General features: G+C 50.8%; 4 protein-coding genes across 4 annotated transcripts; 2 read left to right on the forward strand and 2 right to left on the reverse strand.

Annotated features, from left to right (window-relative positions):
* The first annotated feature begins 881 nt into the window (after positions 1 to 881).
* LOC120961512 (UNC93-like protein MFSD11) lies at positions 882 to 5,811 on the forward strand. Its single transcript, XM_040385275.2, has 6 exons — positions 882 to 1,221; positions 2,922 to 3,091; positions 3,985 to 4,161; positions 4,257 to 4,525; positions 4,661 to 5,097; positions 5,295 to 5,811. Exons 1-6 carry the CDS (start codon positions 1,132 to 1,134, stop codon positions 5,457 to 5,459), a joined length of 1,308 nt encoding a protein of 435 aa, XP_040241209.1. The 5' UTR covers positions 882 to 1,131; the 3' UTR covers positions 5,460 to 5,811.
* On the reverse strand, positions 5,322 to 7,073 carry LOC120961539 (uncharacterized). Its single transcript, XM_040385324.2, has 4 exons — positions 6,818 to 7,073; positions 6,046 to 6,154; positions 5,534 to 5,648; positions 5,322 to 5,412 (listed from the first exon to the last, which is right to left on the reverse strand). The coding sequence occupies exons 1-4, from the start codon at positions 6,872 to 6,874 to the stop codon at positions 5,370 to 5,372; spliced, it is 324 nt and encodes a 107-aa protein (XP_040241258.2). The 5' UTR covers positions 6,875 to 7,073; the 3' UTR covers positions 5,322 to 5,369.
* A 174-nt stretch (positions 7,074 to 7,247) lies between these two features.
* On the reverse strand, positions 7,248 to 11,211 carry LOC120961511 (run domain Beclin-1-interacting and cysteine-rich domain-containing protein). The gene is made up of 5 exons (XM_040385259.2): positions 9,552 to 11,211; positions 9,301 to 9,468; positions 8,577 to 8,774; positions 8,359 to 8,512; positions 7,248 to 8,282 (listed from the first exon to the last, which is right to left on the reverse strand). Exons 1-5 carry the CDS (start codon positions 10,658 to 10,660, stop codon positions 8,049 to 8,051), a joined length of 1,863 nt encoding a protein of 620 aa, XP_040241193.2. The 5' UTR covers positions 10,661 to 11,211; the 3' UTR covers positions 7,248 to 8,048.
* A 2,601-nt stretch (positions 11,212 to 13,812) lies between these two features.
* On the forward strand, positions 13,813 to 19,440 carry LOC120961531 (glucose-induced degradation protein 4 homolog). Its single transcript, XM_040385314.2, has 5 exons — positions 13,813 to 14,696; positions 15,680 to 15,847; positions 15,935 to 16,048; positions 16,131 to 16,249; positions 16,338 to 19,440. Exons 1-5 carry the CDS (start codon positions 14,550 to 14,552, stop codon positions 16,399 to 16,401), a joined length of 612 nt encoding a protein of 203 aa, XP_040241248.1. The 5' UTR covers positions 13,813 to 14,549; the 3' UTR covers positions 16,402 to 19,440.
* The last annotated feature ends 506 nt before the right edge of the window (positions 19,441 to 19,946 follow it).

Raw genomic sequence — 19,946 nt, forward strand, 5'->3', positions numbered from 1 at the left:
GGCAACAGCGCTGGGAATAGCGTAGGAAATTTAGTAGAATTTGTGTAGTGATTTGTTTTATAATGAGGAAGACATGTAATTTATATAAAAAAAAAAGTAGAGTATCTTCGTGGAACAGCTCACCGTTTAAAAACATAATTTTGCTCGTAAGGGAACGATCGCCCTCATCGGTTGCGTTACGTAATGAGTGGACGATCCCCCTTTCGTGGCGCGAGAGTTCCTCCAACGAAAGGCAGCAGCATTGTAGTGACACATGCGGTACCCAACTACAAATAGTGTGGCTGACAAAAGGTAGTGCAAGCGTCAGCAGATAACACCAGAATGCACCCTGTCTCGTTCCCCCCCCCCCCCCCCTTCTCTTGGCCCGCACTCCCTTAGTGCCACCACAACCCGCCCAAGAGTGTTGATCGATCGTCGCCCTTTCAGCAAAACAAAGCCTGCCTGATAAGCGGGGAAACCATCTGTGGGCGCTAAAACTAATCTACATCCAAGCAGCTCAGCTCTCAGCCCGATGCCGCTTGCAAAGCTTCCATCAGAGCGATAATACGGAATGTAATGCTCCGCTTCAAAAATTACTCTCTCTCTCTCTATCTCTCTCTCTATCTCTCTCTTTTATTTTCATGCTCTCCCACTCTCCCACTCACTATCTTTCACGCTCTTTCTCTCTCTCTCGTGCGCGCACAAATGGAGCACGCGGAACTGCGCGCGATCGCTCTGCGGCACGGTACGGCCTGGCGAGCGAGGAGAACGCCGCTGGTTGCCCACCACAATATAAATGAAAGTGATGCGTGCAGTTCCACAACCCTCTCCCTCCTTTCCTGAATTACCCTCCCCCCCACCCCCTCCTCTCCACCAGCAAGCACTGGAGCTGCCGCTCTTTTTTTCGGGACTCGGGCCCCCGCAGGCGTCAATCGCAATCTTGCCAGTGTCGATCGCGGACGTGGCGTTCGGACGCTTGTGCTCTCCCCATTTTTGTGCAATATCTATCGTGGTGTTGTTGTTGTTGTTGTTGTTGCTACTGTTGTTGCGCTAAAAGGGACGGGGTGGGTGTAGGGCAGAGTGTTTTGTTGTTTGTTGCTAAACGTGTGTGTGTGTGTGAGCGCGCGCGGCCGCGCTTGATCGAGCGGAACGATGGTCGAACGAAATCTGGTGAATGTGCTGCTGCTGGGCGGTGGCTTCATGCTGATCTTTACCTCCTTTCAAACGCTCGGCAACATTGAGGTAGGTAATTGGAGGAGGAGCGGGATCGGGAGGGGAGGGGGGGTGGTGGCAATGCGGAACACACAGAGGCAAATTGGCCGAAAGGCGAAGGGACAACAATAGCGGCTGCAAATTGCGAACACACTTAAGTAGCATGACAGGTTTTCGACCAGCACGACCACCAAATCGCTAAAATAGAATCACAAAATTTGATATTCGCTTTTCGCGCACATTCAACCAGAAGATTTGACATTTGAATGCCACAGTTACAAGTGGCTAAAAAATAAATAAAAAAAGGCCTCTTTTTTTAAACGTTTTTGGTTCGATAAGATCGTCATCCCTCATTTCCGGCAATCACTCATTGCATATACCGATCGATTTAAAACGCATCTCGTGATCACGTGTCGATGCGTTGCAGTCTCGCATCCTCTCCAGCAAACCCAGCGCCCGTGTAGGTGAAAGCGAAAGAAAGCCCGGAGTATGAAAATTACGGTTACGACCGTTACACAATGGTCCGCAAATGGTTCATGCGGTGTTTTACCAACCCCTCGCTCGATGCACTCGATTGGTCCGGTGCATGCCCCTCTGTCTCGCCGTTATTACATGACTGAAGTAGTTTTTGGTTTTTGTTTTTTGGACTGTCACGGCACTCCTCAAGGCGACTCGCGGCTGCGTTTCGGTGTGTCCTACTTTGGAGACGCGACACGCTATCAGTCCTTCGGGCTCCGGCGGTCCGGTATCGAGGGGGCGGTGGTCCACTTGAACGATTTATGAGCTGGCCGTGTTCTTAGGGAGGCGATTATATTTCCAATCGCCGGGTGGTCGTCGAACGAGTCGAGTTGAAGCTCGGAATGATAACGACTCGCATCATGACATCGTTCGAAGTGTAAGAGCCCAACACCCAACTCTGGACAATTAGAGCCGCTCGGCTTAAGAACCTACCCACACAACGATCATATCAGCCATCGCAGCACTGTGCAAGGCCATTGCGCTGACATTCCACGGCAAAAGCCGACGGGCCCCCTATTGGTGCTGCCCACGCCCCGCCTTGGAGCTGGGGTGAACTGGTTTTTGGAGCGCTCGGTAGAAAATTGGAACCAAGCACAAGGACACCCGGATCCGGGTACAACATGCTCCAACAGGGAGGGGAGGATTGGTTTGGGGCGTAGGATTTGCAAGCTATTTAGTATCAGATCCTCAGGCCCACCGATCATTGATTGCGTCGCAGCTTCGATACGATGCGGGCGACACAACAGACTGGTGGCGGCGTACGCAATGTAACATCTTCTCGCCAATACCAGCGCGTACGCATTTTGAGGTCACGGGCCTTAGCGCCATCGATCAATATGCAGGAGAGGTAGAGGGGCATCACGCAAGGGTTTTGCTGCGGGGCGGTATCTTCAGACTCGCTCGCAACACTGTCTTCGTCTGACTCTGTTTTTTTGTTGCCCAACCCCTGCAAACGGTCAAGGTCGTGTGCGTGGCGTTGCTGACAACCCGGACGACCTTCACCTGGCGGATGTTTTGGGGAAGGGGGTTTCATTTCATGGTCGCCCGCGGAGTAACTGATGATGTCGTGTGGGTTGATCGGCGGGAAATAACACATCTCCAAGCTCCAGGCGCCTGCAGAGATTTTACGTCCACAGATGTTTCGTAATAATGTGTGCTTCGCTTGCATTCTTCGCTTACACTTTTCTGTCCTCTCTCCTGCCGCCATCTAGCAAACCATCATCGACAGCATCAAGAAAGATCTGCCCTCGTTCACTGGCGACGGATACACCAGCCTGGCCATTATCTATGCTGCCCTCTCTTTATCAAACTGGGTCACGCCGTCGGTCCTGTCCGCCATCGGGCCCCGGCTGGCGATGGTCATCGGAGCTATCACCTACTGGTAAGCCTGCTGCAATTTCCACTCGCCTGCTTCTTCCACCAGCCCACCAGCTCCACGCAATCAACGCACAATCAATCGACCGCAGTGCGTCCGATGCGCGCTCACCAATCAACCTTCGGAGGAACTTCAACATTCTGGAAACGCATGCTCTAGTGTTGTGCTCTCTGGAGCGCAGCCACGACTCCGACTATCGTTAGTCCGATTCCGACCGCGGCAAAAATGGAAATCACTTGTTCTGCCCGGAGACGGAGTTGTCCGGAGTCTTTCAATGTCATCCGGAGCCGCCCAGCATTATCCGGAGTCGCCTGAAGTCGTTCAGAGATCGGGAGTCGTCCGGAGTCGGTGTCATTCAGAGTCGTAGAGTCGATCACAGCCGACTAGAAGCGGAGTGTTTGTGATCAGGGATTTCATTTCGTTGGGTTTTTTTTATCTTTCACTTTGCGCCTGCACTCAGTATACAAGCCCTTGTTGGCAAGGCCGACTGTGGACGACCCCGGATGACCCCGGACGACTTCGGACGACTTCGGGCAATTTTTACCAATGACTCCGGACGACTCCATGTGACTTCAGACTCCGGCCGACTACAACTCCAAAAGACTCCGGACGACTCCGGACGACTTCGGGAGTACTTTATCAACTTTACCCATCACTAGCATGCTCTCCAAACCATCCAGGATATCTCCCCTGCGAAGAGCGCGATCTGCTTTGTTGACAGATCGTCTGAGCAACGTTTTGCAACATGTCAACACCCTGATTACTCATCAAACCACAAATAATTAGTCACTCGAGGCTCTGGTGGCTCTTTGTCCGGCTAAATGCTTTGTGTTGCGCGCGCGCGTGTGTGTCATGTGCTCTGTTGTATACACAGCTTTAATGTAGGTCCCACTTTTCAGCCTGTTCATGGCGAGCTTCTTCGTGCCGCACGTCGCCCTACTGTACGGGTGCAGCGTCGTGCTGGGCGCTGGCGCCGCCCTCATCTGGACCGGCCAGGGCATGTACCTGTCCCAGTGCAGTTCCGGCGACACGATCTCGCGCAATTCCGGCATCTTCTGGGCGATGCTGCAGATGAGGTACGGCGTCATCATGCTCTCCCTGTCTCCTGATAGCTCAACCAATAATTGCTCTCTCTCTCTCTCTGTCTCTCTTGAAATCCCCCGGAAAACAGCATGTTCTTTGGCAATCTGCTCGTGTTCTTCACCTTCCAGGGCAAGACGCACATAGACGAGACGACCCGAAGCATCGTGTTCGCGGTGCTGATCGCGGTGGGCATCGTCGGGCTAGTGTTTCTGACCTGTCTGCGCCGGCCCTCCGCCAGCGGGGACGCGCCGGTCGAGCTGAGCCACAGCGTTGAACCGCGCCAAGCCTTCCTGAACGCGATCCGCCTGTTCCAGACGCCCCGCATGATACTGCTGAGCATTACGTTCGTGTACACGGGTAGGCAAAGGAGCACAGCGCTGCTCAAAACCTCCATTTTCTAAGCTGCGACTCAACTCCAACATATTTCCCACTCTCTCTCTCTCTCTCTCTCTCTCTCTCTCTCTCTCTTTCTCTCTCGTTTCTTTCGGTCAGGCCTTTCGCTTTCCTTCTTCAGCGGCGTGTACGGGTCGAGCATCGGGTTCACGAACGCGATCGGCACCTCGGCCAAGCAGTACGTGGGGCTGAACGGGGTGTTCATCGGGGTGGGCGAGGTGCTCGGCGGCGTGGCGTTCGGGCTGCTCGGGACGCGCACCACGACCCGCTGGGGCCGGGACCCGATCGTGATTGCCGGCGGCGTACTGCACATGGCCGCCTACTTCCTGATCTACCTGAACCTGCCGAACGCGGCCCCGTTCGGCAACACGGACGCGCTGTCCTACATCCAGCCGCCCAGTGCGCTCGTCGCGATGGGCTGCTCCTTCCTGCTCGGGCTCGGCGACGCCTGCTTCAACACCCAGTGCTACTCGATGCTGGGCGGCGTGTTCAAGAGCCAGCCGGCCGAAGCGTTCTCCATCTTTAAGTTTACACAGGTGCCGGCTGCATTCTTCTTTTCTTCTTATCAACTCCCAGCGAGCGATAAAAAAAACACAGTTTTTTGTTTCACTTGAAAAAGGGTTCGTCGCTTAGCGATATTCATTTCTGTTTTTTTTTGTTTTTCTTTCTCTGTTCTCTTCCCCCGCACCCCCGTTCGCCGGCCAAAATTGTCCTACTACACTACACGCTACAGTCGGTGGCTGCTGCCGCCAGCTTCGTCTACTCCTCGTACTGCGGGCTGCACGTGCAGCTGCTCATACTGGTCGTGCTAGGCATCATCGGCACGATCACGTTCTGCGTGGTGGAGTTCGCTGTAAAGCGGGAGCGGCCGACGTTGGAGCGGGATTACGAGAAGTAAAAAAAAAAAAACGAAAACGGTACGGAACGGTGAGCAACGAGCGAGCAGGCAACGAGCAGGGCGCCATGGCTTACCGATCCTTGGCCGGCAAAGGATGCAGCGAGCGGTCCGTGTTGGGAAAGTGTTGGATCTTCTTGCCGAAGCGCCCGTTCGCCGGCACGATGCCCCCGAAGTACACTGGACTGTCCGCTGGAGGGCCCGGAAAAGGAAAGGGATAGAATGTGTTTGTGTGTATATCAGCTTTGTTTCATTAGAGCGCTAAGTTAGATAGTTAAGTGATCCTGCCTCCACTTTTGGGAAGGTTTATACATTGCGCAAGCGAAACGCAGACCGGCTGTTGAAACGATGTAAAGTACGCTTCTTTTATCCTTTTTTTTTATTTGCTAATGTTTTCTTTAAGGGTGCGCTACCCTTTTTCGCGTTTGTGTGTAACGTGTTTTGCCGGGTTTTAAAATTCGTCCGTTGAAGCTGGTTTGCACAAAAGTTTGTGCAACAACAAAAATTACAACTTCAATACATTCCTGCCTCCAGCATTTCCCTTTTCGAAACGTTTAGACGACAGCTTTAGATTGTGGCTTAAAGTTACCTAGGGAAGCGGGACGACCGGCACCGTCGCATGGCGTCAGCAGCGAGCCCACGACACAGAGCACAATCAGCCCGAGCAGCCCGACGTGCAGCCAGGGCCACGGCGACCCCTGAAAAGAGAGGCGGCAAGAGGAAGATATAAAGAAGATATAATATACCATTAATAATAACGTTCAAATATTCTAACAAATGAGCATTCCGGTCATTCGCCGCATCATCATCCATCATTAATTGAAGCGCGCACAACACTTCACGGTTGACCTTGTCACCTCTCTTGAACACAACGCTTGAAGCATCATGATCGTAGAACGTGAGAAGGCGCGCGCGCGCTCGCTGATTCATGCACGTGGAATGTGTGAATTTTGATGTAAATTGGTGTTTAAGGAACTTATGAACGCGTCTCTTGGTAGCGATTTCTTCTTCTTTGGCACAACACAATCGTTTCAGTGGCTTACTGATTTACGCATATAGCAGGATAGTCAATCCTACACGTACGGATGGCACGGTCCATGATGGGCTTGAACCCATGACCGGTATGCTATTAAGTCGCACGAGTTGACTACTGTACCATCAGACCAGCTACAGCTGATAGCGATTTTAGCTCTTTTTAAAATCGTTGGTTGATAGAATTGATAGCAGCACTTCCGTGATGCACACTTTACTTTGATCGAGGATCGAGGATGACCACGAACGGCACAGCCTATACACAATTCGTGCCGCTACCTACAAATACACTCAGCACTGCAAAACGATCACTGTTCCGGGGTGCTTACCGTGTTCCGCTTGCGTTCAGCCTGCAGGTGCGTGGCACCGACTCTAACCGTGATCATTTTCTTGGTAGCCGTTAGATCCCTTCCGGTGGGCTGTTTGCAGCCGACGATGGTTCCGTGCGCGTGGTAGGCGAGCAACTGATCCTGGCGTCCGGTGCGCTACGCCTGCGAAGCCTAAGCAGCCGCGCCGCGTCCAACCAACCTCTCCAAAGCGCCGCGACCGCGTCGAAGGTCAGGTCGTGTTTTTTGTTGCCTCTCCTTCTCTTGCTCTTTAAAAGGGTTGGGGGGGGGGGGGGAATTAGGTAGTGTAGTTCCGTGTTTCCTCTGTTTCTTTCAGCCTCTCCGCATCTGCCACGATTGACGTTCGTGACCTCTGCCTCGCAAGTAAGGCACGGCGACGGCGATTTGTAAGTGAGCCGCACAACTGCACGCGTTCGCGTTATGGAAATATCCGTATATATCTCTTTCTGTATATATGTATAAACATATGTGTGTGTATGTTTGTGTTTTTTTACATGTAAATAGTTCCCGCAAAGTTTACGTGTGTGTTTCTGTGCTCGTGTCTTTGTCCGGGTGTTTGTCATGTCTCGGGCAAGAAGGAAGAAACGCATTTTCTTCGCATTAGTAATCACTATTTTAAACTCACACCTTTTTTTGTTTGAGAGAGAGAGAGAAATAAAGAGAGAGAGAGAGAGAGAGAGAGAGAGAGAGAGAGAGAGGAGAAAGGGGAAGGATGCTCCGGTGATTTCTTGTGGTGAGAATTTTGCTAATCAAATAAATTAATTCCCTTGTCAGGTTTTGGACAACCTTTTCATCTGGCTGCCCGAACTTGAAATGGTTTTGTGATGCAATTTACACTTTTAAAAGCTTTTACAGGGATTGCTAGGAGTTTTCATAGCTGTGGGACACTTTATTGACTCTTTCTTACATGAAATGAACTTAATGTAATGGGAATTGGACTCTCTAGAACCCTTGTTGGACGAATGCAATAGGAATTTCCAACGAGCCTGTCCAAAAAGGGTGCCATAGAGTTCAATTTCCAACGTATGAAGTTCACTTCCACTAGGAAAGAGTCTAGGAAGTGTCCCACAGCTATGAGAACCCCTGGAAAACCCTGTACACGCTCGTTGGCTGTTTAGTGCCACACAGAGGTATTTGGGATTTGTCGCTTGTCGTGTCATCGTGTCGTGTCGTGTGTGTGTCTTAAGGTGCTCCCAAGCAACCGGGAGCGTGCTTAGTCACGCTGCGCCGCCGCTAGCCGTTTTTCCGTCGCCGCACCGTCCGTCGCCCGTCGCTGCATCCGGGTGCACTTTTCGCAGCTTCGATCGCGGCGCCAGCAGCCATCGTGGTAGCGGGTGCCGCACTGCTCACAACGCACTACGTGCGGCTGCCACGGGAACAGGACGCCCGGTTCCTGCCGCCTGCCGCCGATACACTTTTCACACACAAACCCTCGGCCAAGGCAAAGCTGTAGCAAAAAAAAAAGCGTTAAACACGTGTTGAATTTTGATGTTGTTTGTAAATGCAAACAGTTTTTGTTTTACCTCACACGCAAGGATGTGACGCTCGCAGCGGCTTACGATGGAGAGCAGCAGCCGCTGCAGGGTGCCGCTCTTGACGGCCAGCAAGTCCGCCATCGACCACATGTCAAAGTCGGAGGTAAAGTATTCCGGCACCTCCTGGAAGCAGCGGCGCGTGCTGTGGAATGCGTTCGCGTGCCGTTAGCCTGAGTTAAAATAAAATTGTGCTGCCTTAGTCTTACCTTTCCGAGTGGCGACAGTTCATGATAAAGTCCTTCACGTACTTCACGTTGACGCGGGCCAGCCGGGCCGCCCGCAGGCTCTTCACGCTGCCGTACAGGTCCGGGTACAGGTGGTTGACGCGGTAGAGCGGCGTGCTCCAGATGTCGCCCAGCACGCGGTAAGCGAACACGCTCACGGGCAGCACGGTAAAGTCCCACCTGGGGCGGAAAGGGGGAAACGAAAACCCGATATGAAAGCATTTCGCTCGCGCAAGCCAATTAAGTTTTTTTTCGGAATTTATTCCGGCTAGCTCCTAAGTTTTGTGGAATCGATTCCGGAAAGCAAGTCCGGAATCAGTTTCCAGAATCGGCTCTGGAATTGGTTCCGGAATCGGCTTCGGAAGCGAAATCAGTTCCGAAATTGGTTCCGGAATAGGCTCCAAAATTGGAATCAGCTCCAGAATTGATTCCAGAATTGACTTTGGAATCGAAATCGGCTCCGGAATAGGAATCTGCTCCGAAATTGGTTCCGGAATCGGAATTGGTTCCGGAATCGAAATCGGCTCAGAAATCGGAATCAGCTCCAAAATTGGTTCCGGAATCGAAATCAGCTCTGGAATCGGAATTGGCTTCGAAACGGAGTCGATTTCGGTATTTCCATAAAAATAGGCGTTTGGGTCCAATGATCCTACGTATTAATAGCCGCAAAGAATCAAAATTTACTTGCAAACGAGCCGTCACTCACCTTTGTATGACGCGCGCAGGGATGATGGCCATCTGGTTCTTGTGACACCCGGAGCAGTTGTACTTCCCGGTGTAGTGGCAGTAGCGATAGCGGCTCAGATAGGCCGGATGCACCTTAATGCCGCACCCTTCGCACCGATTGCCCTGCCGCTGGATCTGTGCCCGTCGTCTGGATTGGGGAGCAAAAAAAAAAACCAAAATTTAGTTTAATAGTAAAAGAAATAAATGCTTTCCTCTAACGCCGTAGCTTACTCGAGTGGAGGCGGTCGGTAGGTGAAGATCACCTGCGGCCGGGGCGGTGCCCACTCCTGCGTGCCCCGTATCAGTGTGCCGGCGCCCTCGTGCGCCTGCTGCTGCTCGTCCGGATCGATCACGCCGCCGCTCGGCATCGGCAGCAGCTTCTGCGGTGCGTCCTGCTCCGACACCAGCCAGAGGAAGTCGCACGCGGACGGCAGCTGCTTGTCGTGGAACTTGCCGAGCAGGCTGATCGCGATCTCCTCCGCCGAGTAGGTCCGCTCGTCGTACACGCTTTCCTTCGCCTCGATCGCCTCGCAGCTCTCGTCCGTGTCGGTGCCGTCCGCGTCCCGGCCCGTCTGCTCCGTGCCCTCGCGGCGGGTGCTGCCGCCCCCACCGACGCTGTCACCGGCCGGCCCACTGCCGACCTCCCAGTCGGACAGGTCGCTCGCGGTCCGGTTGAGGCAGGATTTCCACTTCAGCAGCTCGAACGTCGAGATGAGCGCCTCCGCCAGCTTGAAGTGTGCATTTTCCTTGTCCAGATCGTTGTTGTTGCGCGAAAAGTAGACCGCCTTGAGGATCGGTATGCAGCCCTGCTCCGGGTGGATGCGCTCGAGCGGCGAATCGGTCCAGAACCGGCACTGCCCGTCGAACGGTTCCAGCTCGTTGAAGTGTTTGCGCAGCCGACGCCCCTTTTGCGGCACGAGATCGTCCAGGAAGCCGATCGGGACGGTGCGCAGGCGGGCGGGTGGCGTCACCTGCAGCACATCGCCGTACTCGACCGGACCGGCGGCGGTGGTGGTGGTCACGGTGGGCGTCACTCCCCCTTTCTTTGGGGCCGCCGCTGACGTTGCCTGCGCCGTGCTGGGAGGCGGATTAGTGCCGTCGTGGTAGTTGAACGGAGGTATGCGCTTGCTGGCGCTGTGGTGGCTGCTGCTGTTGCTTCCGCTGCTGCAGCGATGCATCACAAAGGCCATCTCTGACTCATGGTCCACCAGGTTCGGGGCGCTCGGGCAGCGCTGCCCGCTCGCGAGCCGTTCGACGCCCGTCGCCGCCACCAGCCGATCGGTGCTGCGGGACCGATGGCGATGTGTCACCGCACTGACCCCATTCTGCCGATCGCTCATCCTGCCTCACCCGTTTCCCCTGTCTGTATGTGTGTGTGCAAAACTCACCAAACTGCCCGTAATGCTGCAGCGCTCATTGTGTTGGCCCTTGCCACGCTAAATCGCCCTCACTGGCAGTGAAAATTAAAGCACAATGGGAAAAGGGCGTACGTGTGCGTACGTGTGTGTTGTGTGTGTGTTTGTTGGATTTCACAGCTTGTTTGTCAACATATCGATTGGCGAGGAATTTCGTGATAAGCACGCGAGCTACGGGGGAGGCGAGAGCGCGAACGCGCCTGACAGCCTGACGTCAAGGCCGTCCGACGGTTTGCGGTTGGCTGGTTGCACGGCAACTTTCGTTTCAATTCCTTTAACTTTCCTATTTTAACTGCGGAACGATGATCGGTCTGCTCGAGAAATCCCATCAAGCGAGCGGTGGACAGTGTTTACAAGTTCAGCTTCTTCCTTTACATGTTGCTTTCCGAGCATTTTCTGTCGGAGCTGTCAAACACCTGTGCCTGTCGGACGGCTCGGACGTATTTATTTTGCGCGCCTTTTTGAATTGGCAAACTTTTGCTTCCCCTTCTTTTAGAGGCTAATAGAAGCAATTGAAAACATAATAAAAATGCACTTTTTTGTTTTTAAAAGATGAAATGAAGCGCGATATTAATTGTTGTCGAAACACGCAACCCGGTTGACAAAAGTGTGCTGATTTTGTCGGATAATGATGTTGTTTAGCGTGCCCGTCCATCGTGTGGTCAAGCAACATCAAAACAGCCGCCGCCTACGTCAAGATTGGCAGCCCGATAAGCGCTCAGTTGGGATATTTTAAGCTGTTGACATTATTCTGCAACAGGAACTTGAGCGTATTCTTTGACCAGGTCTTGAGAAATGGTGCTGCATCACTCTGAACAGGTGACTTGTACAGATTTGTATTTTTATTTGTAAGGCGCGGTACCGCGAAAATCGCGTATGACTTGAGCTGTCAATTCTGTTATAAAATCTGACAGATAGGCGAGATAATCGCGGTTCATGTATGGAACCATCTGAGGTCTGGTGACGATTGAATGCGCTAAGAAGAAATATTTTCTATCAATTTGCGAATCAAATTATTTATTTCACATAGTTTATGCAAATTAAAATACAAAACTCGTTTCTCTACACGTTTTTTAAATAAATTTACCAGAAAAAGTAAACAATCGGTTTGCACTACCGTGAAAATCTCAGGAATACCGAAGTTGGGTATCTTTGCGAAACAGCAGGCGCATTCGGAGGCGCAGAAGATTTTACAGCCCAACTGTTCTACAACTGTTATAAACAAGGCGCGAATTTCGCGGTACCGCGACGATCTCGGTTCGTTTATTTCCAGCCTAAGATCGTGCACGCATTTTGCGAGCCCTAATGCATGGAGCGATTACCGCTACCGTATTAGGGCTCATCGGGACTTGACCTCGCCCGGATATGCGAATAACACCGATAATGAGTCAAACGATATTTTTAATCATTTAAAAATTCCTGTTTTTTTCAAAAACTTTTGAAAGTTATTTTTACGATATTTATAGCCTACAACGAAGTTGATTAAGAATTTTTTGCTATTCAGATATACCATACGATAAATGTGAAATGGGTATGTGTTTCTTTTACCCCCTGTTTACACATGCCAATCGCCAGTAGCGAGCCCATCGAACTCCTGTTAAAATTATATGGAGCTGAGGGTACGATGGGTGCGATGGATAGGTTTTCCATCACTTGCGGGTTTCCAGTAGCTCAGTTTCGAGAGGTTCGATAGGGCTAATGTAAACACACGGTTACAGCCAAAAGACTATTGATACAAGCATGCATACTGTAAACGGCAAATTAAAACTTTTCTCTGCTGCATCGTTACTTTGCATGCAGCGTTGAATTCTCTCACCAAAGCCACTGTCATGAGATATTGTCAATTATTTTCTCAGCCGCAATTGCGTACAGAACCGGCAGATCGGCGATGGAGGCTACAAACTGACGTCACACAGCCCAGCCGCCAACAGCCAACATTCGCTCGCCGGGGATCCACCGCTCAAGGTCAACCCCTAAACTCGGCTACCATAAACGCACTGCCGCCGTTTGACATTTGCGCTGCCGTTCGCACCAGAGAGAGAGTGCTGGTGTGTGTCGCTCGGAACAAAAATAGTGTCGTATTGGGAATCGGGAAAAAAAGTTATCCCCGCAGTAGCAGCAGCAGCAGCAAAGCAGAAAAAAGGCAAGAAAAAGAAAGCTTACGCATCCGTGGTAGCGCGTAAGCAAAGCGAAAGGCTCTTCTCGTCGTACGACACGCTGCGTTTGTGGGGTGTTTGGTGGGGTGGGTGAAATTTGTGCGTGTTCGATCGCGAACCTTCCGGACGATATCCCTCCCCTGTGGGAAGAGGGGGAACACGGGGAAGTAAGGAACGGTTGGCAAGGATTGTTGTCGATTGTGTGTGGTGCTTTCCGTCGCAGCCAGGTGAGCAAAGGCATTGCCTGGGTTTTTAAGGGGGGGGGGGGGGGAGGGGGTTGTTTGGGTTAGCGCGAGTGACATTTCCGGAATTGCGGACGTTCGAAACTATAGGCAGGAGTAGAAGCTTCCGGTCTATTCTAATGCACTCTCTGTCACACACACACACACACACACACACACACACACACACACACACACACACACACACACACACACACACACACACACACACACACACACACACACACACACACATCCAAATCTGCCCGCTTTCCCTAACGTCGTTTCGCTCGCTTATCGTGCGTTTACGTGTGTGTATGTGTGTGTTTATGACAGCTGCAGCGCATTCGTTTGCATTTTGCAATCATCTTTACCAAATTTCCCTTTTCTCCGTTGCAGTATCTAAGAGAGAGAGAGAGAGAGAGAAACGAAGGCGAGAAAGTGTGTCCTGCCCGATCAACAACAGCAACGCCAAGCGCTCGGAAGACGACAGCGGGACAGCGTCCTCTTTTCTCCTCGCCTGTCGTCTACACCACTACCATCCATTCTCCACCTTCAGCAATCCTCCTCGATCAGCGTTACGCCATCAACAACCGGACGCATCAACTGCACACCAGCAGCAGCGATCAACCGCCAACCGTGCAACCCAGCCGCGTATCAGCTGCCCAGAGCGGCAATCGGCGACCCGCGCGATAAACTCTGGTCGGCCACACACTGCTGCTGAGCTGCTGGGCCGGCGGAGGGGTGGTAGGCGCAACCGTGTCGGGCAAACGCACCAGACGCCGCAAGCGAGCGGACGCGACGGAGGAGCCGCGGTGCGGGGACCGGCGCACGGCTAGCACGAGCTCGGACGGGGAGCAACCGCAGGGTGCGGGTGCAGGGCTGGGGATCGGTGTGGAGGAAGCTGCCGGCAGCAGCAGCTCGGTGCCGGACGAGCAAGCCAAGGGTGAGGAAACAACAACAGCATCAGCAGCAGCGACGACGGCGGCGACGACAACGATCCTAGCGGAAGGGGAAGGTGCCGATTCCGCCCTCGTGCCCGGCACAACCGCGCTCGACACCGAGGAGCGAGTGACGCCGGAGGAGAAGGAGGAAGCGGAACCGAGGGGGCAGCGTGACCCGGCCGACGGTGACGGGAGTGGCCACGGTAACAGCGGCTCGGCCAAGCAGAAGCGCACCGGCGCCGACAGCAGCAGCACGTGCGGGTCAGACGGAGGAGGCGGGCGGGCGGCGGCGGCGGCGGGTGGTGGTGGCATCGCTGGTGGAGTAGCCGAGCGGCCGGACCGACTCGGACCGGACGGCGACAATCAGCCCGAACCGCACCGGCAGCAAGACCAAGCGGAGGAGGAGGACGGTGGAGACGCAGAGGAGGGAAGCGAGCAACAGGAAGCGGCACGAGGGCAGCAGCAGCCGGGCCGGGACGCCAGCGCGAGCAGCATGCCTGTGCGGGTGGATATAGTGCCGCCGCCGCCGAACAACTCCAAACAGCTCGGCGTCACCAAATCGCTCCTGTACAATGGTTCTAAGTTTCGCGGCTCCCAGAAATCGAAGGGCAACGCGTACGAGGTTGAAGTGGTGCTGCAGGTAAGCAGAGCGAGCAGGTCGCACCAAAGGGTACTGCGACGAACGGAGTGGACCAATCCGATTCCGATGCCGTGTTCGGAATCAATTCCGGAGTCGATTCCGGAGCTGATTCCGGTGTTGACTCCGGAGCCGATTTTGGATTCGGCTTCGAAATCAATTTCGCAATCGGAATCGGCGCCGGAATCGGATTTCCCCAGGGAATGGCAATTTACCCCGACAACGGAATCAGGATTGATTTCAGAAATGGAATTAGCTCCGGAATGAGAATCAGTTCTTGAATTGAAATATGAAGCTTCAGAAGCGAAATCAGTCCGGGAATCTCCATGAGAATGGATCGTTTACAAGTATTTTGATTGTTTGCGGCTATTAATACGATCATTGGACCCAAACGCCTATTCTTATGGAAATGCCGAAATCGACTCCGTTTCGAAGCCGATTCTGATTTCGGAACCAATTGCGATTATAGTGCCGATTTCGATCCCGGAACCGATTCCGGAGCCGATTCCGGAACCAATTCCGGAGCCGATTCCGGAACCAATTCCGGAGCCGATTCCGATTCCGGAACCCAAACCTGAGCCGATGTCGAAACCAATTCCAAAACCGACTTCGGAACCAATTCCAAAGCCGATTCCAGAGCCAATTCAGGAACCAATTTTGGAGCCGATTCCGAAGCCGATTCCGGAGCTAATTCCAGAACCAATTTCGGAACAAATTTCTGAGTCTATTCCGGAACCAATTTCGGAGCCGTTTCCGAAACCAATTTTGGAACCAATTCCGAATCCGGGGGCGATTTCGGAGCTAATTCTGGAAATTGAGTTCAGACCTATTCTCCGGAATCGATTCCAAAAAACTTAGCGGCTAGCCGAAATTGATTCCGACAAAATACTTCAGTTTTTCCTAAAAACTTTATATTTTTCATCACTAGAACGAAGGCTAATTTCGAACCCCTTTTCTTTCTTTCTTTCTTTTTTACCCATTACTAGCACGTTGACGAAGCAAACTCTTATCTGTGCGGATATCTCAAAATCACCGGGCTGACGTTCGAGTTTCCCACCCTGACGACCTTCTTCGATGGTGAAATTATCTCGAAAAAGTATCCCTTCCTGACGCGCAAATGGGACGCGGACGAGGATGTAGATAGAAAGCATTTTGTAAGTGTTTGTCTGTGTGTGTGTGTGTGCGTGCGCGCAACAGGTAACGGACGGTTGGCATTTGATGTTTTTTCTTTGCATTTGCAGGGAAAATTTGCTGCCTTCAGCGAGTACCAGAAGACGTTCAACTCGGACGACTTCGACTACGATGCGCTAGCGAAGAGTGACTACGTGTTTATGCGCTGGAAGGAACACTTTCTGGTAGGTGTTGCGCTGGTGCTGGTGCACAGGCGGGAAGGCACGGGTTTTCGGCTAACGTTTCATTCTGTTCATCCCCAACCAGGTACCTGATCACAAGATAAAGAACATCAACGGTGCGTCGTTCGCCGGGTTCTACTACATCTGCTTCCAGAAATCGCAAGCCGTTATGGAGGGTTACTACTATCACCGCTCCTCCGAATGGTAGGCAACTCTGTTGCGGTTTGTGTGTCCTATCTCCCCCTTTCACTGACTCGCCTAGTTTTTTTCTCGCCAACTATCCCGCCCACAGGTACCAGTCGCTAACGCTGCAGCACGTGGCCGAATCCTGTATTCAAATTTACGAGTTTAGATAATTTCCCGTCGTCCCCCTGCAGCCAAACGGGAGGATGAGAGTGCTGGTGTGGTGATGGTGGTGGTGGTCGACAATGCAATTGCCGGTGGGTGCGGGTGGGGTAAAGGTAAACCCCACTAGCTGGGGGTTTTCTTACCAGTAAGTGACGCTAACCACACACACACACGCACACACACACGTGTACACGTTGCTAGATTTTGAATAGTTTTTCTTTCTTTTTCTTCTTACGTTTTAAGCCACAGTATGGCAATTGCGACGGAATGCGTCCAAAACTTAGCTACTAGCATCAAAAACACGCAACAAATTACCGACAACGAAATGCCGGACGTCGTGCCGGCCGGAAGAATTAGCCTATTAGCGTAACAGAACATGGGGGGAGGGGAATGGGATAATGGAGGAAAAACGGAGAAAACGTGAGAAAACGGATGGTTCAAGTAAAATTAGCACAACGAACAAAACCAGCAAACACATTTTTGACCACACACACGAAAACAAAAAAAAAACAAAAAAAAAAGAAATCTTATCGTAACGCAAGATAACAAAACGTAACGAAGGCGGCAAAATGAAAGAAAAGGATAGGATTGTTGTTTTTTTTTTCAATTATATAATAGTTTAAAATTTAAATCCGCTCATTGCTAACTTTATGTACGTTAGTTATGTATAACAAATACCTTTTTTTTTTAAAGTAGAAACTATTATTAAATTATCGCTCGTGGGCATACCGATAAGTGTGGTTGCCTGTTCTGTGTGAGTGAGTGTGTGTGTGTAGAAATTTCATTTCTACATTTTTTTTTTCCTTACAAAATGATAAACAGACACAAGCTTACATATTTCAGCAGGCAATATTTTGCAGGGAACCAGTTTATACTCACTCACACACACACACACACACACACACACACACACACACACACACACACACACACATTACAGGATTTTCCAGGAGTTCTCGTAGCTGTGGGACACTTTATAAACACTTTCTTGCGTGAAATGAACTTAATGTAATGGGAATTGGACTCTCTAGCATCCTTGTTGAACAAATCCAACTGGAATTTCTAGGAATAGAGTCAAATTTCCAACATGAAACTTCATTCACTTCCACTGGGGAAGAGTGTAGGAAGTGTCCCATAACTATGAGAACCCGTGGAAAACCCTGTATAGAAAGGAATAAGGAGTTTTCGATTTTACGGGTTGCGCTAATATTACATTATACCGTTGCCCGTCAAGGGTTGTAATTGTACATTAATTGCCTGCTGCTCTTTGGATACATTTTTGCTACATTTTGTTGAAAAAGTTTCTCGCCGACCTTCTTCAGAGTGGTCAGAGCTATCGTTCACAAGGCAATAAGGTGTGTGCTTGTGTGTGTGTGTGTATGTGTGACAGCGTGCGGGAGTCAATGTACAGATAAGACAGTTTAAGAAGACATTAAACCATATAACAAACGCCCGAAAGCTGTGCCCGGGCGAGGAGAAAGCTCCGATACATGCAATAGCTACTAGTTGTAATGTAGTGTCCTAATCTGCCTCCTGCACAAAAATCATGCAGTGAAACCCGAACATAGCAACATAGCAGCAAACAAACAAACAAGAAAAAGACAAATGAAAAAAGATGAATTCAAATGTAATTAAACGCAGTAATAACCACGTGTTTTCCCCCCATTTTACCATGTTAATGTTAATAGAAAGCTCCCCCCCCCAAAACAACAGCAACAAAAACCCAACCGGCACACACTTCAGAACAAAAGTAAAGGAGCATGGGGCATAGTTGACTCAAGCCAAGGCACACGTAACGCGTATTGAGCCAATAAAGCAAAGTAAATAGTATAACTCTTAAAAAAAGACTGTAAAGGAAGAAAAACACGTGCTGTGGTGTGGCGTAGAGTGTCGCAATCGCTCTCTTTCTATCTCTCTCTCTCTCTCTCTCTGAGTGTATGTGTCCTGGGGTGGACCAGAGGCGGACACACTAGCAGGTTGTAGAAAGTAAGCGATAACAAACAAATAATAAAACAAAAAGCAAATAAAACTGACGCACCCAGGCTAGCGTAATGTACATTGCAGCGGGGTCAGCTGCTGCGCAAAAGTGTGCGCACTTAACAATCGCGGCCTCCCCCCTTGACTTAACGAACGGGTCGAAGCCCGCTCACAATCGTCTGGCCGCAAAAGGTCAAGCAATCGCCTGTACCCCCAGCGCAATCAGGTAGGGCGGCAAAACGGGCAAACGCCATGCGAGACGCGAGATAAGACGCGCACAAACCAACCATTTGCAGATATTTAGAAGAGCAATATTGAGGCGGCGATAGTGTAGGAATTTGGCTGTTGGCACGTGTACATCCTTTCGTTTTTAGGGCCGTTGTTTTCCAACCAACCATCCCAGGTAACTGCGACGCAAAATGGTGATGCCCCCGCATACAGTTGGACGCACAGCAGCAATTCCGTTCGTGTCGCTTTCGGAGCGGCTCTTCACGATGAGTCCTCCCCAACCCCCCCCCCCCCCCCCCCCCCAAAACAAGGCGAGATAAAGACTTGATTGTTGTATGTGGACATGGGCACCAACCAAAGAAAAAACAACAACAAAACTAAGATGAATTATCTTACATAATCGCAAGTGTAGCAGTTACCGTGCTGGAGATTGTGTGTATGCTGTGTGTGTGTGTGCTTTTTTCGTTCTATTCGTTCTCTATAAATAGACCCGGGGCGGGGTGAACAACCTCTTTGTAACAGAACAGTGTATTTTACGTTAACTAACAGCTAGGCTCCTCTCGTTAATGGCGCTTTACTATATTTTTGCTGTTATGCTGTGTGCCTCCCATCTCCCAATCAAGCAAAGAATGTGAAGTATGCTTAATTAAAAAAAAAAAAAAAAACATTACTGAAATGTGTATTCTCATCATCTGGTACTAAAAAAAACAAAACAAAAAAAAACAAATGGCCAATGAGATTTGGTTTGAGGGATGAAACACGATGTTGTGGACTGTTTTGAGACGGAAGAGATACTGTAAAGAAATATATACATATTGATATAAACAGAAGCAGTAAGCGAACTTTGGAGTGGTCGTGTTTTTTTTTAAATAAAAATTCTGCAAGCCGTATAGCAATATAGCTGTACAGAAAGTACGATTCACGCCCAAAGTTTTTCGGAAGGGGTTAGGGTACTGGTGGTCTTTGAGGTGTAGTACTCCATGTACACCAAGTACTCTAGAACTTAGTAGTTTGTGGAGCTCATTGTAGGGACAATCCATTTCTAGCAATGTGTCTCGAGAATGTTTGTGATACTTCGGTGCAAATACTATTGTTCCTATCAATCCCTGACAAGGAATTGTCAGAAATTGCTTTGGCCCGCTGTCGTCTAGAGGTCCTGGACCGGTCAGAGTTCACATCTCTTGTTGATCCTTCGGGTGTTGCAATGTCTCAAAGTCCTCTGGGACTCAGAATTTGTTGAAATGTTATAGTGTTGGGATATATTCTCGAGACGCATTGTTTGAAAGGAAGCATCCCTAGTTCGTCTATAGTTGCTCCGATGATTCTGAGCTGAACTTCTAGGCAATTT

This window comes from Anopheles coluzzii, chromosome X (assembly GCF_943734685.1).
Source record: "Anopheles coluzzii chromosome X, AcolN3, whole genome shotgun sequence".
NCBI classification, from domain to species: Eukaryota; Metazoa; Arthropoda; class Insecta; order Diptera; family Culicidae; genus Anopheles; species Anopheles coluzzii.